Source organism: Entelurus aequoreus, linkage group LG07, assembly GCF_033978785.1.
Source record: "Entelurus aequoreus isolate RoL-2023_Sb linkage group LG07, RoL_Eaeq_v1.1, whole genome shotgun sequence".
NCBI classification, from domain to species: Eukaryota; Metazoa; Chordata; class Actinopteri; order Syngnathiformes; family Syngnathidae; genus Entelurus; species Entelurus aequoreus.
In genome coordinates, this window is record NC_084737.1 from 36147079 (window position 1) to 36166261 (window position 19183).

At 40.4% G+C, this 19183-nt stretch overlaps 2 protein-coding genes across 6 annotated transcripts in view; one reads left to right on the top strand and one right to left on the bottom strand.

Annotated features, from left to right (window-relative positions):
- On the bottom strand, positions 1-15567 carry ptpn1 (protein tyrosine phosphatase non-receptor type 1). 2 transcript variants are annotated; one of them, XM_062053392.1, is made up of 9 exons: positions 14740-15558; positions 11880-11970; positions 11372-11472; positions 6022-6120; positions 5805-5942; positions 5516-5725; positions 4788-4949; positions 3537-3694; positions 1-3240 (listed from the first exon to the last, which is right to left on the bottom strand). In XM_062053392.1, the coding sequence occupies exons 1-9, from the start codon at positions 14794-14796 to the stop codon at positions 2970-2972; spliced, it is 1287 nt and encodes a 428-aa protein (XP_061909376.1). In that variant the 5' UTR covers positions 14797-15558; the 3' UTR covers positions 1-2969. The 2 variants fall into 2 exon arrangements, with proteins under 2 accessions (XP_061909376.1, XP_061909378.1); XM_062053394.1 differs by lacking the exon at positions 11372-11472 and having other exon boundaries at positions 14740-15567.
- klhl12 (kelch-like family member 12) overlaps positions 15016-19183 on the top strand; it is a 17311-nt gene continuing 13143 nt past the window's right edge. The window contains exons 1-7 of one of the 4 annotated variants that reach the window (XM_062053389.1): positions 15016-15514; positions 16021-16247; positions 16369-16522; positions 16600-16817; positions 17555-17704; positions 17788-17902; positions 17992-18098. In XM_062053389.1, the coding sequence (XP_061909373.1) occupies positions 16065-16247; positions 16369-16522; positions 16600-16817; positions 17555-17704; positions 17788-17902; positions 17992-18098 (927 nt within the window). In that variant the 5' untranslated portion in view covers positions 15016-15514; positions 16021-16064. The other 3 variants (XM_062053388.1, XM_062053390.1, XM_062053391.1) reach the window with 3 other exon arrangements.

Sequence of the window (19183 nt, forward strand, 5' to 3'; positions counted from 1 at the left end):
TTCTGCAGCAAATTTCTTTATTTGAAAAGGCAAACAAACACAAATAAAAAAATACACATTTGTAAGCTCAGCATAGAAAACGGGAGGACTTGCGATTGTGAGATTGAATGGAATCCATTAATCAAGCAGAACCACAACAAAAGATTCAGCACACTAAAAACCTGATTTAAGATATACTGTACATAGATATATCTAGTAAGAGTGCATCCTTCAATAGGACAATTATACATTCTTAACAAAAAAAGTATACAGCTGTCCAACTCATTAGCAGCAGAACGAATCTTGTCGAACAAATGCAGCATGCTAAAAGACAACTTCAATAATTCCAAACAACATGTCCATCTTAGGGCGATGCCATTTTACCACTACAGTGTATTGTTTTCATCCCGACATGTGCTGGTGTTTGACTTTGTTCATAATCCCTGGTTCCATGTTTAAAAGGCGAAACAATTTGACGTGTTTGTATTGCTAGTGAATAGTCTCTCAGCTACTTTGATGTGTGTTTGCATCCAGTATCACTCAGCTGGATGGATGCCTTGGAGCTTCCATGTGACAGCCAAGACTTACACCCATAAAACTTTTAGTAAGTCACAAAATTTGACATTTAGACAAGGCCAGGGAAAATAGAAATCTCCCCATTGACCAGTTTGTCCTCCAATGGAAATATTTGCACTGTTGAGATACAGGGGAGAGAATACGCTGAGGGAATTAAGAACCAGGAGGAAGCCTGGTTTGCATCTAATATGTTTTCCTTTGATAATATTTCTTGATAAGATGATTTCACTCAATCATTAGTGGGTCCAATACCAACACAAACGTAACACTGACACACACGTGTTGTGTGAGGCCAACGTGTAGCCTGCCGTGGGCCACTAATGACGACTGATAAGTCAGTGGCCACCTCAGTATTAATCTCTTATCTAATGAGCGCAGGGGCGCTTCCCTCACACTTTTGCATATTTAACGTTACTGTTGGCGCACAAAAAATGATACATGTGGAGTCTCTTTCCATCTGGCATATGTTCAGACAATCTGACACTTGATTATACCAATTTGGTTGGGGAAGTAAAGAAAACTGGAGGTAAAATAGGAGATACGTCCTACTATATTGTATGTATCATTAGGAGGCCCTTAGGCAGCGTCGGTTGATCACATGACTGAGACTATGGTGTGGTACAGGTAGGGAGACTTCTGGTGGCTTAGATTACATTAGGGAAAGAGGTTTGTGGCTTCAGAACAGAACATTGACATGGTGTTCTATTAGATTAATACTACAGGGCGGCCATCTGTGAATGCTGTCAATTCTCCCGTTGAACTGATCATTGTGTCATCGCTGCGGAAATATATCCTAATAACATACAAATCTACCTGGTCCTCTTACCCAGTAACACGTGGATTCTACTGTTACTACTTGGGATGTGCCGATCGACCACCAATCAATATCAGATGATTTTCATGAAAAAGTATGTGATTGCCATTGCCAATGAATGCATTTTATTGCTGATCACAAACACCGATCCCTTTTGGCGACACTATTCATTTTTAGTCCCCCGGCTGACAAGCGGCTCGCAACTAATTGTGTGACTCCAACACAGTGTGGCGGTACTCCTCTAAGCTAATAATAATAATCACCTTTATTACGATAAATAAACTGTTTTTTTTATCTTAAGTTAATCACTGGAGGATGAGGCTGAACATATTGATATTGTTAAACTGTCAATAGCACTCACCATGAATAAATAAAAACATTTAAAGTTAATACGTTGGTATTGGCCGATCTCACTCATGGATGATCGGAACATCCCTAGTTATCACAGGAGCCATCTGTTGGAAAACCCAGACATTCTAGTTTAATTTCACGTTGTTACTGAACTTCAACGTATGGTCATTGCCGTGACTTTTTTGGTGTTTTAATAACTCTGCTACCTTTGTATTTTGTTTTAGGAAAAATGTCTGTTATATACTGAATATAACAAACATTCACTTATGGGGATCACAAACATGAAAAATGAGGCTGTAATGTAGCCGATGTCCATCATTTTTGTGACTCCTAAAATGTTGGGCCTTGACTGTACGTTGAAGCTGCTTATTTTCATAGCGGCACATGTTTAACTTGTGGGATTCGAAACTTTGTCTTCTCTGCAAAATGTGTGATCAGTGGCTGCGATTACTGCTGCAATGTTAGTTATAAGAAGTTTAATTGTGTGTCATTTATTGGCAAGAACAAAACCAGCCATGGAGATAAGCTAAACAGTTTCTGTTCAGCCTAGTAAAGATCATTACTTTTATTTTATCTAATAATAAAAAGTTATGTATGATCTGCTGCGGACTTTGTTGTCTTGTCAGCTAACTTTTCAGCGGTACACACATTAGTGCGTTCTTGGTTAACAACGCTAACAAACAGCTAAACAGTTTCTGCTCAGCCATGTAAAGATCATTACTTTTATTTTATGCAGTAATAGAAAAAGTTATGTATGATCTGCTGCAGACTGTGTCTTGTCAGCTTACTTTTCAGCGGTACACAGAGTGCGTTCTTGGTTAACAATTATAACAAACAGGCTCTTGCAACCTCTTACTTAATGTTAAGCGCTGCATCCAATAATCACACATTAATGCCTGAGAAGCTTTCAATCTCACTCATAAACTGAGTGGGCAGTAAAAATAGTGTTTATGGTCCCATAGTTGTAGCGTTTTTTGGATTTTGCTTCTCAATGCACTCTTATCTAAAGCCCTTTGTGGAACGCCTCGTATTGTGTTTAAGTTGACATACGTATCTGGGACGTGACACCTTGAAAAGGGTTAGAGTTAGGAAAAGTGGGTGATAAGAATTGGCTGTCGGCTCTTTCCATGAATCTGGGGTATATTTTGAGAAGTTCCAGCAATCCACTCACTGGCAGTCTGAGAAGCTTGTTTGACCAGGCTATGCTGCTTTGCACCAACAGTGGTGATGGCAGGGGAAGTCACAGACATCAGTGGTAAATGGCTCGATAACAGACGTAAGCGCTCAGTGCCAGCGCTGTGCACAGGCACACATTGGCAAGTAGCGGTGACCAATTCTCAGGGGCTGGAGAGGTTTCCACTATCTGCTCGACTGCCTCCGCCACGTCATGATACTCTTGCTGCAGCTGAGCATCGCTTTCGGATTTGGAGGTTGGATCTTGGACTTTCATGTGAGCATCAAACTGACCTTCACCAGCAGGAGGAATGGTTCTTTTCCGCAGCTCTGAGTCTGGAGATGACCTGTATGAGGAGAGCAAAGGAATACATACATGGAATGCTGTGTTAAGGCAGAAAAGACAACGTTCTGCATTGAACTTTCAAACAGCATTGTGATCAAATCTGAAGAGTGACGGGAGCAACAATGCGTCAGAATAACCTAAAAAAAATCAAAAAAAGTTTCTTATGAGTCATGTTACAACTCGTGATCGTAACCACTTCCTGTTTACAGAATTGATTGCGTTTGACTGTGAGGTGTTTCAGACTTTTCCAAGAACCTGATGTACAAAATATTAACATGTTGATTTATGTTTATTTACCCCAGGCTGTGGATTTCACTCAGTTGGATAATCTGATCCTTCTCAGGAAGAAATGATTCAATTTTGCCATTTTGAGGGTCTCTTGGAGGGAGGAGGGGAGGCGGAGGGGTGAAGTCAGGGGGATCATCCTCCTCGTTTGCAAACTCCCTCCATGATTCCTAATAAGAGAGGCAATACATTAAAAACATATCATGAGTACATCATGAATTCAGCAATTTAAAAAACACTGGCACTTGACATTTTAAGGAGACCTATGACTTTTATCTACATCAAACATTGGTAATTGTACCATTAGTGATACGTGAGCTTCATCTAGTGGTATCCGGGAAAATAAAGTAAAATGTTTTATTTTTCTATATTCAAACAGTGTTACTGTTCAAACTGTGCGTAATGTTATAGTGGCAAAAAATGTTTAATATACTTATTAAATAAGACCTCTGCCTTGATTTAATTATTACTTAGGCCTAATACGCTACTGTATTTTTAATGTTGGTAATTATGGTGGTACTTTAGGAGCCAAGTGTTTTCTGAAGTGGTACTTGGTAAAAAAAGGTTTGAGAACCACCGGTCCATTTAATTTGTATTGGATATGCTTTGGTGTGAATTTTGCTTCACAATCACTTTAATAACCTGTCTGTTGAGTCTGTCTGCAAAATGGTCGATACTGGAGGCGTTCCCAGATTGTAAAAGAAACCATGCCCCACCCTCTCCAAAAGTATCAACCATGTATCTTTTGAAAATGTATACTGCTTAAATATACTATGTCTTGAAGTTGTCACCACTATTTTTTTTTCCAGACATGGTCAAAATTGTAAACACTATATAGATTCACCTGGTCACAACATTAAGTACACCAGCACACACACTGATCAAGTCAGACCTGCATAAAAAACAGCTGCTTTTATCAGCATTCATGTCACTGCATGTTGCACGTCAGTGCTATTATACACATGCCAAGATCAGATGAAAATAATACCTTATCTTACCTTTTATTGTGTTTTCTCATAGCCTAAAGCAGAAGAGGAGGTCCTAACGCTTTAATTCATTTCTAAAGAAGTATGTCCACCTCAAGGTGACCTCACAACGTAGCTAAACTGAAAACTCGTGAACAGAGCCATTCAAAACTGTGTGCAAGCTCATACCAAAATGCATCAAACTTAGCACGAGTATAACATTGTACCAAAATGTATAATTCTGAAAATTCATCAAAAGGTCCCCTTTAAAGTGGCACAATGGCTAGAAAATACTTGCCTGCAAAGACATGTTCCCCTTGATGTATTTGGCACCTTCGATGACAGCAAGGTAGGAGAAGCGAAGTTGATCTGCAGTCTGGATTAAGCCCATACGATGGCGTCGCATCTCCAGTAGAACATCGCGAATACGGACCGAGGACGGGTCCTTGCGAATGGACATCTACATTACAAGTAAATAACATTGTGTTGAATAGAATAGTGACATTAGTGGTTGTGTTTGTTGTGACTATACAGGCTGGTATGCAACACAAAATGAGACAGCATGCAGTTATTAGGTAAGTGAATATATTGTTACTATTGTTCAATCTACATACAACTCCAAGCAAACCAATCTTTAAGGCGCTTTGTGTGTGTCAGGTGAAAGAGAAGGGTGTGATTTAATGTGACTACACCCCTTATTAAGGTGTAAATATAGTTTTTAAGCAGCTGCATTACTTCAGGTCGACAATATTAAAATGTCACACATCATTCCTGAAGATAGCACTGTGGAGCATGCGGTTAGCCGGTCTGCCAGGTGGTTCTGCCGATGCCAATTGGAAAGGCAAAACGTACTTTTATTAAACGGTAAGTATAATTTTGAACAGACAAGAGTATTTTATTTTGTCAAGAGTAAAGACTAAACCTTAAAAAGGTGATTTGCCTCATTGTTACGCTATCACTGTAAACACAAAGTGGTATTTTTTTCATGTATAATGTCAACTAAAATGCTAAAGTCTCAGTACAAACCAATAAAAGGCATGTGTCTACGAGGCAGAAAGTTCCAGAACGTCCAATGCCAGCACTGCAGTGCACCACTACTGGCCCCTGGTCCAAATTCATACAACCTGACTCTTGCACTTTAAACAAGAAATTAAGGAAGGACGCAGGAGACTCTGGCACTCCAAAGTCGGGCCAGGTGGTGTAGTGGAAATGTAAAATTTCTCGTGTCTCCATTGTCTGCAGTGGGAGAGATACATTCACAAAGAGTTACCAAAACCCTCCAATTTTCAATAACATCTGCTCCTGCAGAACTTACAGACATATTTTCCAGCTCGAGATGACGAACTGTGTAATAAGATTTGATGTCTTCAGATACAAAAGTAAGTTTGAAATTGGTATCTTCAAAGACAGCATCTCCCTCTTCTCGGTGAGGCCAATATTGTGCGCATTTAACCTACAACAAATAATTTTTCAAAATACATTTGGGCAGAAATCAGCAATAAGGAACATTGAGCGACAAAACTGCTGCTTACTGATCCTTTCTCGATTACTCTGTTCAGCATCACCACACCGCGACTCCGCTGCTCCCACACCATCTCCCAGAAATGCCCACACGTATTTGGTAGGGGTCCCTAAAACAGAGCAACAAGTGATTACACTAAAAAAAATGACATTATACTGTAGTACAAAATACTGTACACACTGTTCTCAAAATTGTCCAATATGCTCAATGATTCATCGTAATAGAGGCCAACATAGTGTTCTGCAAGAACAAATTTAGAGAACTACATATAAGCATAAGAAGATTTAAAGAGCAAGCTGCTAATGAGGTACAATGCCCAGCATCGTCCAAGATCACTTAGAGCATGGGTGTCAAACTCACTTGGCCCTTGAGGCTATATCAAATTAACAGTAGAGCTGGCCCGCCGATTATATACAGCAGCGGTGCCGCGGTAACACCGCATTCACCACTAATTCTCATACTTGCCAACCCTCCCGAAAATCGTCACGTCCGCTTTTCACCCAATCCAACAAGTGCCGGCCCAGTCACAAAATATGTGCGGCTTCTGCACGCACACACAAGTGAATGCAACGCATACTTGATCAACAGTGATACAGGTTACACTGAGGGTGGCCGTATAAACAACTTTAACACTGTTAAAAATATACACCACACTGTGAACCCACACCAAACAAGAATGACAAACACATTTCGGGAGAACATCCGCACCGTAACACAACATAAACACAACAGAACAAATACCCGAAACACCTTGCAGCCCTAACTCTTCCGGGCTGCAATATACACCCCCGCTACCACCAAACCCCGCCCCCCCCAACCGACGCACGGAGGGTATTTGTTCTGTTGTGTTTATGTTGTGCTACGGTGCGGATGTTCTCCCGAAAAGGGTTTGTCATTCTTGTTTGGTGTGGATTCACAGTGTGGCGCATATTTCTAACCGTGTTAAAGTTGTTTATACGGTCACCCTCACTGTAACCTGTATCGCTGTTGATCAAGTATGCGTTGCATTCACGTGTGTGTGCGTACAGAAGCCGCACATATCTTGTGACTGGGCCGGCACGTTGTTAGAACGGATGAAAAGCGGACGTAACGACAGGTCATAGTGGACGTTAAAGGCAGTGACTGTGGCCTGGGTGGACTACGAGATATAATGACTGATGAACACCTTTGTTCGATAATGAAGGTTGCCTCAGCTCAAAGCCTGAGCCCCGACATTAATGAACTAGCATCCAAGAAAAGATGCCAGGTATCTGGCTTGGGCACATCAGATTAGATCAGTGTGTTGCAAACTGAGCAGTTTAAAGTCCTGAATGGTTGGTTTCTTCATTGTTATTTTATTTTCAAATGTATTAGCCTGTGGAAAAAGTTAATGTTGTTATTTACCTCAGAAGGCTGCAAATAGAAAAGAGGCATTCAATTTTTATTTAATTATTTGATATGCCATTGATATTTTTTAATTATTATTATTATTTGAAACTCGATTTTGCATGTCACTATAAAGTTATATAAGCCTTGCTTGTTCAATATTCAATGCAAAACCTGTTTGGGTCCCTATTGAAAGGTTACCGTAATTTCCGGACTATAAGCCGCACCTGACTATAAGCCGCACCAGCTAAATTTAGGGGAAAATACAGATTGCTCCATATATAAGCCGCACCCGACTATAAGCCGCAGGGTTTTGATGTGTAATTACCGTAGTATATAGGGGTTCCTGCTACCACGGAGGGGATTGTCGGGACAGAGATGACTGTTTGGGAACGCAAAGCGTCCCATTTATTAACTATAAATCTTTCAATCATTCAATCAAACTTTCACATCTTTGACATGGCGAACAGCATTCGTGCAGAGTACAAATAATACAATGGTGCAAAGTAATACAAAGTGCTCGCATGTACGTTATCAAAATAACCAGCCTACCGGTATATGAAAAGTCAGTCTTTAATCATTGTGTCATCGTCTTCCTCCTGCGTACTAAAACCACAGAAATCCTCTTCGTCGGTGTCGGAGAAGAACAGGCCGTAAATAAGCCGCACCCTTGTATAAGCCGCAGGGACCAGAACAAGGGGAAAAAGTAGCGGCTTATAGTCCGGAAATTACAGTAATTTGTTCAACCTTGGCCCGCGGCTTTGTTCAGTTTTAAATTTTGGCCCACTCTGTATTTGAGTTTGACACCCCTGACTTAGAGCCTTGGACCCCCTTCAAAACATTGTAGCTCCTTTTTAAATTTAGTGACAACAATAATTGATAGAGACTAAAAATCTAGGAACCTGAATACTTTTTCAAACATATTTACAGTCAAACCTGTCTTTTGCAACCACTTAAGGGCCGCTATATACAGTTTGCAGTATATGCAGTTTGGACATAATGTAGGAAAGCACTAAACCATTTATAATGTAGCAGGTTCAAAACTGGAAGTAGAGACTGTAGTAGTACTTCGCAGAGATTCAAGCGAGTTTGAGTATTGTGCTGAGTTTAGGGATGTAACAATACGAAAATCTCATCTCACGGTTATCGAGACCAGTAATGATCACGGTTATCGTAATTTTTGTGGTATTGTTGAATTTGCTCAAAAAGGACTTAAACACAAAAAAATCTTTTGAACAATTTTTAATTTTTTTTAATAACTATAATAAATAGACACACTGTAAGAAAATCCACTACTTTGCATGGTTTGTGTTAATTTTGCTTTACTGGTATGTTTTAGTCTTAGTATTTATCTTTTTTAATGGCTAAGCTTTTATTGTTTTAAACATTGATTTGCACGGTAGCACTTTAAGATTGATTTACCGTATTTTTCGGACTATAAGTTTTTTTCATAGTTTGGCCGGGGTACGACTTATACTCAGGAGTGACTTGTGTGTGAAATTATTAACACATTACCGTAAAATATCAAATAATATTATTTAGCTCATTCACGTAAGAGACTAGACGTACAAGATTTCATTGGATTTAGCTATTAGGAGTGACAGATTGTTTGGTAAACGTATAGCATGTTCTATATGTTATAGTTATTTGAATGACTCTTACCATAATATGTTACGTTAACATACCAGGCACGTTCTCAGTTGGTTATTTATGAGTCATATAACGTACACTTATTCAGCCTGTTGTTCACTATTCTTTATTTATTTTAAATTGCCTTTCAAATGTCTATTCTTGGTGTTGGGTTTTATCAAATAAATTTCCCCAAAAAATGCGACCTATTCTCCACTGTGACTTATATATGTTTTTTTCCTTCTTTATTATGCATTTTCGGCCGGTGCGACTTATACTCCGGAGCGACTTATACTCCGGAAAATACGATAAATGAAAAGTGTGTAACAAATAAAATATATTATTGTTATTCATTATTTTGGGGCATCGTGGCGTTCCACTCTGTTCAGCGGTTCTTGAATGCACAAAAAAAAACACCTGTCTTGTGTTCCTCTTGAGTATAGAACGATCACTCTGTCTAAGAGAGCACAGCATGTAGGTTTAATGTTGAATAGCTTACCGTATTTCCTTGAATTGGCGCAGGGAATATAGTATTCGCACGTCTAGAATTACTGCCGGGTCAAACTCGTTTCTCAAAATAATTAACGCATGCTTGGCCTTATCGCCGGTTTATTATTGAAGCTGGATCAAATTCGTTTCGCAAAATATTAATTTTATTATCGCATGTCTATAATTTTCGCCGGGTCAAACTCGTTTCGCAAAATATTTAGCATATGGCTAGAACTTCCACCGGGTCAAATTCGTTACGTCACGAGTGACGCATCTGTCCTCCTTTTCAAAATGGAGGAAGCTGATTTCAGTAGTTTACAATCGCACAAAGGAAAAAAGATAAAGAGCTTTTCAGTAGGATTTAAGGTTCAAGCTATTGAATACCGGTACAGTATGCTAAAGAGAACAGTAAGCAGCTATGTTTTATTAATATACCGTAGCTGCGTGTGTGAAATACTGTATAAGTCATTAAATCACTCCCGCCTCCTGGTGGTAGAGGGCGCTGCCGCGCTAGTGATCCTTCTTGCGACTTCCTGTACTGCAGAAGAAGTGAACACACGCAGCAAGAGATTTATTTTTTCCCTCTGCCTGAACTTCTAACATGGAGGATCACATACAGGTATCTAAAATAAAACAGTTTTCTAAACTGGACTTTCAATCGAAGCAGGAGGTAATAATTAAAGGAATATCTCCATCGAAACAGAGACTTTTAAAACTGAAGAAAGAAAATAAGGAAGACTTCTATAAACAAGTTATCGATGCTTTTGGTCAGAAGGAGCTGCAAATGGACTCAATTTATAAGTACAGGTAAGACCATAATAACGTTTTTGTTAATTAAATGTGCTTTTCATGATGGTATGCTTACATCACACTCAAAGCGCACGCCTAAATTTTATGGATTCCTTTTGGTAAACGCCGGAGTGAGAAGAGGTTTTAAAATAATTACCGCATGCACGGCCATCCCGCCGGTTTCCGGTAAACGCAGGTGTGACAGGAGGTTTTAAATTAATTAACGCCCCTGCGGCTATTCAAGGAAATACGGTAGTTGCTCAGTGTTTAATCACAGGTTAACTCGATATTTCTGACAGTCCTACTTAGTATTAAAGTAATGTGTGTTGCATGCATGACCGGTTGTTAACTTATTGTTTATTTATATTTGAAGTATTTGTGTTCATTTAAGTTTAAATTGGGATATGTTGTTTCTTAATGGGAGACGACGTTAATGTCTCTTGTTTTCATGTTAGCATCTCAGCTAGCGGGCTGATACCAGTCAAAATTTGTGACTTTATCCAAGTTATAAATCACAGTTTTTTGATCATTTAAATTTTAAACGGTAATACTAACTGTCGGAAGTTTTACCGTGGTCAAACTTGAGTTACAAAAAAAAGTTTTACTATGTTGCTGAAAGCTGCTGTTCCTGTGTTATTGAAACAAGAAACAAACATAACACATACCAATTGTCTCGCATGAATGCGCGCTATTTCACTTGTCAGTGACATCACTCCTGCTGTTTGGGGGAGCCGAAGCTGCTCTGCATGCAACTGGTGAGTGTTTGAGCAGCACCGAGGAAACTCGCAGATGCGAACGCAAATGCACTTGATGGAATTTAGGGGTAAAACTCAATCAACATTAAGCAAGAGTGCAGTAAATTTTGATAATAGTGGCTGCTAAAATAAGTAAAATATTGCGGAATGCAAAATAAGTGGCCGATATAGACAGTTTAAAACACTACTTTCCTCTGCAGGGGAAATTTGTGTGGCCGCCATAGAAAGGTGGACACTAAGACACGTGACTGTGGAAATATATAGTGGTCTGGTAATAAATGTATCATTAATCTGCAGAATTATTACATAGATATAATTCAAAAAATGTTTTACCTGAGTTAGGATATATTCCCTATGCGCCTCTTCTACTGTTATTACGCTGGCGTTAATGTAGTCATTGGCACTCAGCTGCAGACATATTCTGCTGTGGTCAACTGGGGAAAAAAAGTTATGAAAATGTACATTAAAAAAATATGAATGTCCAAGTATATATGTACAGGTGTTAATAAAGTGTATTTAGAGCACAGATTTAGAACTTTACACAATGACACAAAGTTTGGCCTCCCATTTAAAACTTAATTTATTTCATATCAGCGCAGGACCCTGCGGTTAAACTACGTTGTACTGTGGGTGCAATACGAAACTGTCAAGACGACACTGTACCTGCCTTGTTTTTTTACATTTGTAGGAAATTCATATTTCCATTGATGACAGAGCATCAAGAGGAAGTGGTGGGTTTAGTAACTGGTTTAAAGAGACTTGAGATGTGAGGGAACCTTAACTTGCTAAACAGTCACTCTAGCGTTCCTGTCACTTTAACCATATTATCAGTAAAACTTACATGGGCTAACATCTCGGTAGCGGTTCCGACTCTTGTTTTCTGGTAGTTTGGCAACCTTGCAGGGTAGTTCGCATGACTGCTGACGGATCTCCTGGAAGAGAATTTAAACTTGAAATTAAACTGTTATGACCTAATACAGGGATGTGAGCACCATTTGAGAAAAAAAGAGGAAAATTGAGAAATAAAAGAGGAACATTTCTGATAGCACGTAGTGCTGCCATGCAAACCCAGAAATAAATTATGTTGAAAATCAAGACTACATTTCCTGCAATTGGGTGCATTTTTACACTATATTTTACCCTTCAATTGTCATCTACTAACCTCTTTTGGTTGTCTTTTTGACACTTACAGTCGTGGCCAAAAGTTTACATACACTTGTAAATAACATAACGTCATGGCTGTTTTGAGTTTCCAAAAATTTCAACAACTCTTATTTTTTTGTGATAGAGTGATTGGAGCACATACTTGTTGGTCACAAAAAAACATTCATGAAGTTTGGTTCTTTTATGAAGTTATTATGGGTCTACTGAAAATTTGAGCAAATCTGCGGGGTCAAAAGTATACATACAACAATGTTAATATTTGGTTACATGTCCCTTGGCAAGTTTCACTGCAATAAGGCGCTTTTGGTAGCCATCAACAAGCTTCTGGCAAGCTTCTGGTTGAATTTTTGACCACTCCTCTTGACAAAATTGGTGCAGTTCAGCTAAATTTGTTGGTTTTCTGACATGGACTTGTTTCTTCAGCATTGTCCACACGTTTAATTAAGTCAGGACTTTGGGAAGGCCATTGTAAAACCTTAATTCTAGCTTGATTTAGCCATTCCTTTACCACTTTTGACGTGAGTTTGGGGTCATTGTTCGTTGGAACACCCAACTGCGCCCAAGATCCAACCTTCGGGCTGATGATTTTAGGTTGTCCTGAAGAATTTGGAGGTAATCCTCCTTTTTCATTGTCCCATTTACTCTCTGTAAAGCACCAGGTCCCTTGGCAGCAAAACAGGCCCAGAGCATAATACTACCACCACCATGCTTGACGGTAGGTATGGTGTTCCTTGGATTAAAGGCCTCACCTTTTCTCCTCCAAACATATAGCTGGGTATTGTGGCCAAACAGCTCAATTTTGTTTCATCTGACCACAGAACTTTACTCCAGAAGGTCTTATCTTTGTCCATGTGATTGTAATCATCCAAATATGGTTAGCAGCAACGTAGACAGCTGTCAACACTGTGGCTTGGAGAGCAAACAGAGGCAACAAAAAGTAAGCTAGCTCGATGGTTCGCTAACTAGCAAGCTTGTTTTGGTGCCCCCGATTGTCTACCCGTCCTGCGACTCTGAGTGGCGTTTAGACAAGAGGAACAGCATATACCTGCGGCTTAGGCCAGCATTCAACAAATGTAGTTTTGATCCTATTTCCATTCATATCCCATTAAAAAAACACGGAAGTGATATTTTGACGCAAAAATGTATGTTTCAAATGCCTGCCTGTCGATGCAACATGAAAGGTGAATGATAGCCAACAGTGGTGTCTCGAAAGATGTTTAAATTAGGGCTGTCAAAGTTAACGCGAAAAACTGCTGGGGAGATTTGCCGCTTGTAGAGGGGTTCGTGGAGCTTCACATCCGTTTTTACAATACAATAAATCTATGCAACATAAAATGTAGATTGTTGCTGTAACTGCTTCAGTAAGAAGGAATAAAAACTCAGCAAAAAAAGATGGTACACAGGAAGTCTAGAGTCACTTTTTAATCTGAGACTTTCTTCAAAACATGTCAAGAAATCTCTTGTCATGTCAATCAAACACTTCCGGCTTCACAACAATAGGTTACGCGTCACATCCGGTCTTAATACATAACAAAGTGAAAAACCGTCTCATATTACGATCATGCTTCGTCAAAAATGTTTTGTAATGTAATCTTAGATTTTTCTACCCAAATAAATGTTTTCTGGCAGATTTAAATGAAGTGTATACTCTTTTATATTCTGTTCTGAATGATAGTCTTCAATTACAGAATGTTTAGCAGGCTTAATATAAAATGTTATTAATAGACAAGGTCAAAACATTGTCATACAGAGATATGAATACAATTAATTTGTACAACATGTAATGTACAGAATATCAGAAGCATTTATTCAGGTAGAAATATCACAGATTACATTACCAAACTTCTTTGACAATCAACCCATGATCGCAACAATCCACATTTTGTTTTATTATTGAGTGAAACTGGTATTTAAACATGGAAGTGTAGCTCCTCTCCTCTGAATGCAAGTGCTCCTACAGCAGGAATACAAACGCTGTAATCTTACAAAATACAAAAGCAAGACACCTACACTTACAGGTATTTTTTTTCTTGTCATTAAAAGCATGTTTATGTCCTTTTTCGTTTTGAGCAGTTTAAAAAAGTATCATGTTTAAAGCAAACTAATTGTCCAGTCATGGTACTAAAAACTTGTAAATGATTTGTCTGGAGAACACTTGTGACCAAAACATTATATTTATCTGCGATTAACTGAACAAACTGCGATTACTTGAGATTAAATATTTCAATCGTTGGACAGCCCTAGTTCAAATACATTGAATTATATCTAACATGACTATACAATTTTGTCGTGGGGGTTAGAGTATACAGCATATATCATACTATGATCATGAATATTATAAGTGTTAAATGGAGCTCTGGAAGGCAACAAAGAGAAACAATGGGCTTGAAGCATGCAAGTGAAAGTGACATTAAAAAAAAGTGCACAACAGGAACACTTTGAGCGAGTGCGTATAAGCAAAGGTGTAAAAAAGCACACTTAGTTGATAACCACAATCATTTGTGCTACACGGGACGGCTAGAGAAACCTTTACCCACCTGATAAATGGCGCTCCAGATCCCGTTATCATCGATTTCCTGAAACTCGGCTTCCATTGCTGACAGTCCAGCTGTCGCGCCTTCTTGTCCCACTGTCAACAACCTCACCTCGCTTCGCCCGCGATGTTTCCCCACACGTAAAAGTGTCTGAAAACGCGGACAAGATCCTCACTGCTGTTGACAAATTGTCAGAAGAGCAGCATTGATGACTTCGATTAGAAATCGGCCTGCTGTTAGCGGAAACAAGCCGCAGGCTCCTCCTACGCGGTGTTGCTAGCCGCCGTCCTTGGTGGCAAAGAATACACAAGTATTCACACATACAACATGGCTGAAAGTCCTCCGGAATAAAACGAGGAGTTTTAAAAACTTACACGCCGAAACGGATAACTTTAAGCGAGCGGTATCAGTCACTTTACCATTTCTCTGGCAGCTGTGTGGACCGAGCAGCGTGCGCGCGCACGGAAGACATCTTCCCCACTGCGTGCTGACGCCACTCGTGTAGCGTGCACGTACACGTACGTAGTGGTGTGTTTACGTTCAGCCAGTCAGTGGAGCCATTCAGAACTGCAGTTCTTTAAAATGTTCTTGGTGTAAATTGAGATTTGGACACATTTTCTCAAACTTGAAGATGCGAGGATTTTGTGATCTGTCAACATGGACTGAGAAGAGTTCAAAGGCTTTATCCAGGCTGTCTGGGACAAGGGGCTTTGATGCAAAGGCTTGCTAGCAAAGAAACTTAGCTTGACGCTTTGATTCAGCTTTGACACAGCGACAGGTATTATGTTCACTTTGTTAAAAGCTCCCCTGTGTGTGTGGCTTCGTGTGATGTCCTCTTCTGGCCAGCGGCTGACTTTCTATGGCTGTATTTCTGTGGCTGTTGTCTAGCGTCGGCGTTAGCCTTCTTCTGTCCTTTGGCTGCTAGCTGATGTGTAGCTATAGTTATTGCCTCCCTGTGGTGGAAAAGGTATTGAAATCGTTTAACGGTAAGTTGCATGTTCCATGACACATCAAAGAAAACTATCTATTTTCAAATATGTTTCTTGATAGAAATAATGTAGCCAGTAATCAAATTTACTTGAACGTTGATCATACTATCTACAAACATTCAACTATATTTGTATTTGTTTGCAAGGCGGTATTATAATAGAAATCGTGCCACCCATCCACACATTACTATTTTTTTAAATCACACTTACATATAAAAGAATGCAACAATGCAAACACATGTAGTGTTGTACTAATATATATTCTCAAGTAAGAATACCATTTCATGTCATTTAGATTCTTGGAGTGGTTTGAGAGCACTGAAAGACTCTCAATGCAGCATGGCTCCCAAGGAAATCATGACCAACTCCCACGCCAAGTCCATCCTCAATGCCATGAACTCTCTCCGCAAGAGCAACACACTGTGCGATATAACTTTAAGGGTGGAAAATGCCCATTTTCCAGCTCACCGGATTGTCTTAGCTGCCTGCAGTGACTATTTCTGTGCCATGTTCACCAGTGAGGTAACCATCAAACCGTTCATCATAAAGCCTGTTATACAATTTACAATGAAAGAGACCTATCAAGGAGAGAAATAAGGCAACTTAGCTTAATGCACCTCTTACGAATATTATTGTTTGTTAGCTTTCAGAAAAGGGGAAATCATTTGTGGACATTCAGGGGCTCACAGCATCAACTATGGAGATCCTGCTGGACTTTGTGTACACAGAGACAGTTCTGGTTACTGTGGAGAATGTACAAGAACTGCTACCAGCAGCGTGCTTGCTTCAACTTAAAGGTTACTGTTAAAATTATGCTGGCTAAATCAGCAGTTAAAAGATGTCTGCATCTCCAGTAACACATCTTTTTCTTCAGGGGTGAAAAGAGCGTGTTGTGAATTTTTGGAGAGTCAACTCGACCCGTCAAACTGCCTGGGCATACGTGACTTTGCTGACACCCACAATTGCCTCGACTTAATGCAAGCTGCCGAGCTCTTTTCCCAAAAGCATTTCTCCGAGGTGGTTCAGCACGAGGAGTTCATGCTTCTGAGCCAGACAGAAGTGGAAAAGCTCATAAAATGTGATGAAATCCAGGTGAGAAAACAGGGGGCTATGTTTTTTGTGTCATAACCACAGTTGCTGGAAACGTCAAATATAAGATGTTTGCTCTAATGCTTAATATGAATGGCTACTTATGTCGAGACTTTTGTTTTAATTGTCCGAGCCAAACTGTCACAGCTCTCCTGTTGTAAGACAAAACCCTGAGTACGTAAAAAGAAAAGCAAGTATAAACCTGCCGTGGTCTCAGCCTGTTCGCCCACAGCTCCCACTGTTGCATATTATACCGGTTGCAGTCACATTGAAATTGCAGCAAAGAAAAGCGAGTTTTAAGTGCTCAGGAAATTCCTGTCCTCAACCACATGCCTCCTTTGCAACAACCTAGTTATGATCACACAATGATTTATAGAATAGCTCGCTCAATACATTTCAGCTCGTCATGTACCTTGCGAAAAAAAAACTAGCCAAAACGTTCAGAGTTTATTTTTGCTGTATTGCCCCAAAGCAAACACGTCTCTGGAAATAAAAACAATTGCCTAACAATGATCGTTGTCCTCAAGCATGGACATAATTTATTTTGGCGGCAACAGAGTTTATAATCATTTTCAATCAACTTTGAATTGTTTTATTGTCAGCTTTAACTGCAGTAAAAGTGAGTAATGGTTTTACATTGACATTTTTATAGTTTAATATGTTTTTATTACTATTGACTTGTATTTGTCAAGACCAACATTCAGAGACATCATTTATTTTGTTGTGTGTTTTGTTTCTAGGTGGATTCAGAGGAGCCTGTATTTGAAGCTGTGCTAAACTGGGTCAAACACAACCGAAAAGAGAGAGAGCCACATTTGCCAGACATGCTGGTGTTCGTCCGAATGCCCCTGCTGACCCCGCGCTACATTACAGATGTCATTGATGCCGAGGTGAGACCTGCCACAGGTTCTTTTCATTAAGAAATATGTGCCGATGTATTTGGCATAGTCAAGCACGCTCTGGCATGTATTAGCCCCTTGTACGCAGCAGCCTGCCGTGTCGAGACCTTGTTGATGAAGCAAAGAAATTCCATCTGAGACCAGAGCTGAGGAGCGAGATGCAAGGCCCGCGCACACAAGCTAGATTAGGTTAGCTGTCTTGGTGTTAGTTTTCGTTGCATTCTGTTTGTCATCCACACTGCTGTTTACACCACCAATGGTTTCTGCTATTTGTTCAGGTGCCAAAGAAATCCTTCTGGTCATTGGTGGATTTGGCAGCCAGCAATCACCAATTGACATAGTTGAGAAATATGACCCGAAAACGCAAGAGTGGAGCTTTCTTCCAGTAAGTATATAATTGAAACAGCTATCATGGCAATTATCTACACAGTCAAACCTTAGTGTTCGTACAGAATCAGAATAGTTTTATTGCCATTGTTTGAGAACGGGTTCACAAACTAGGAATTTTTCTTGGTGCAATCGTGCAACATAAAACACATATAACACAGATTTGGTAATAACAAGAGCTGTAACTGAGCTATCAGATCTTGTTATAGACTTAGAAGGAATTCAAGGAGCTACTGTTAGGAGTTATTGTTCATGTGCCTGATGGCCGAGGGGAAAAAACTGTTCAGGTGGCGGGAGGTGTGGGTCTGGACGGACCGTAGTCTCCTGCCTGAGGGGAGAGGGGAGAATAGTTTGTGTCCAGTGTGAGAAGAGTCAGCTGTGATCCGACCCACACGCCTCCTGGTCCTGGAGGAAAACAAGTTCTGGAGGGATGGGAGCTTGCAGCCAATCACCTTCTCAGCAGCACGTACAATGCGCTGCAGTCGATGTTTATCCTGGACTGTGGCGCCGGGGAACCACACGGTGATGGAGGAGGTCAGGATGGACTCGATGATGGCTGAGTAAAACTGCACCAGCATCTCGGTCGGCACCTTAAGTTTCCTCAGCTGTCGCAGGAAGTACATCCTCTGCTGGGCCTTCTTGACGAGGGAGCTGATGGTCGGCTCCCACTTGAGGTCTTGGGTGATGGTGGTGCCCAAAAAACGGAAGGAGTCCACAATGGAGACGGGGGTGGGAGAGTCAATCAGGGTGAGGGGGGATGGTGGGGCTGTGACTTTCCTGAAGTCCATGATCATCTCCACTGTTTTCTGGGCGTTCAGCTCCAGGTTATTCTGGCTGCACCAGGACGCCAGCCGGTCCACCTCTCTCCTGTAGGCGGACTCATTGCCATCCGAGATGAGCCCGATGAGGGTAGTGTCATCCGCAAACTTGAGCAGTTTTACAGACTGGTGACTGGAGGTGCAGCAGTTTGTATACAGGGAGAAGAGCCAGGAGGAGAGTACACAGCCCTGAGGAGTACCAGTGTTCGTGGTTCGACTGTCCGAGACAATCTCCCCCAGCCGCACATGCTGTCTTCGGTCTGTC

Coding starts and splice junctions, on each gene's coding strand:
- ptpn1 (XM_062053392.1), bottom strand. CDS start 14,796: ATGGAAGCCGAGTTTCAGGAAATCGATGATAACGGGATCTGGAGCGCC. Junction 6,121..11,371: donor GGGAATATATCCTAACTCAG/GTAAAACATTTT, acceptor GCTCTGTTTTAG/GGACCCCTACCAAATACGTG. Junction 4,950..5,515: donor TAGACACATGCCTTTTATTG/GTTTGTACTGAG, acceptor CTTGTAATGTAG/ATGTCCATTCGCAAGGACCC.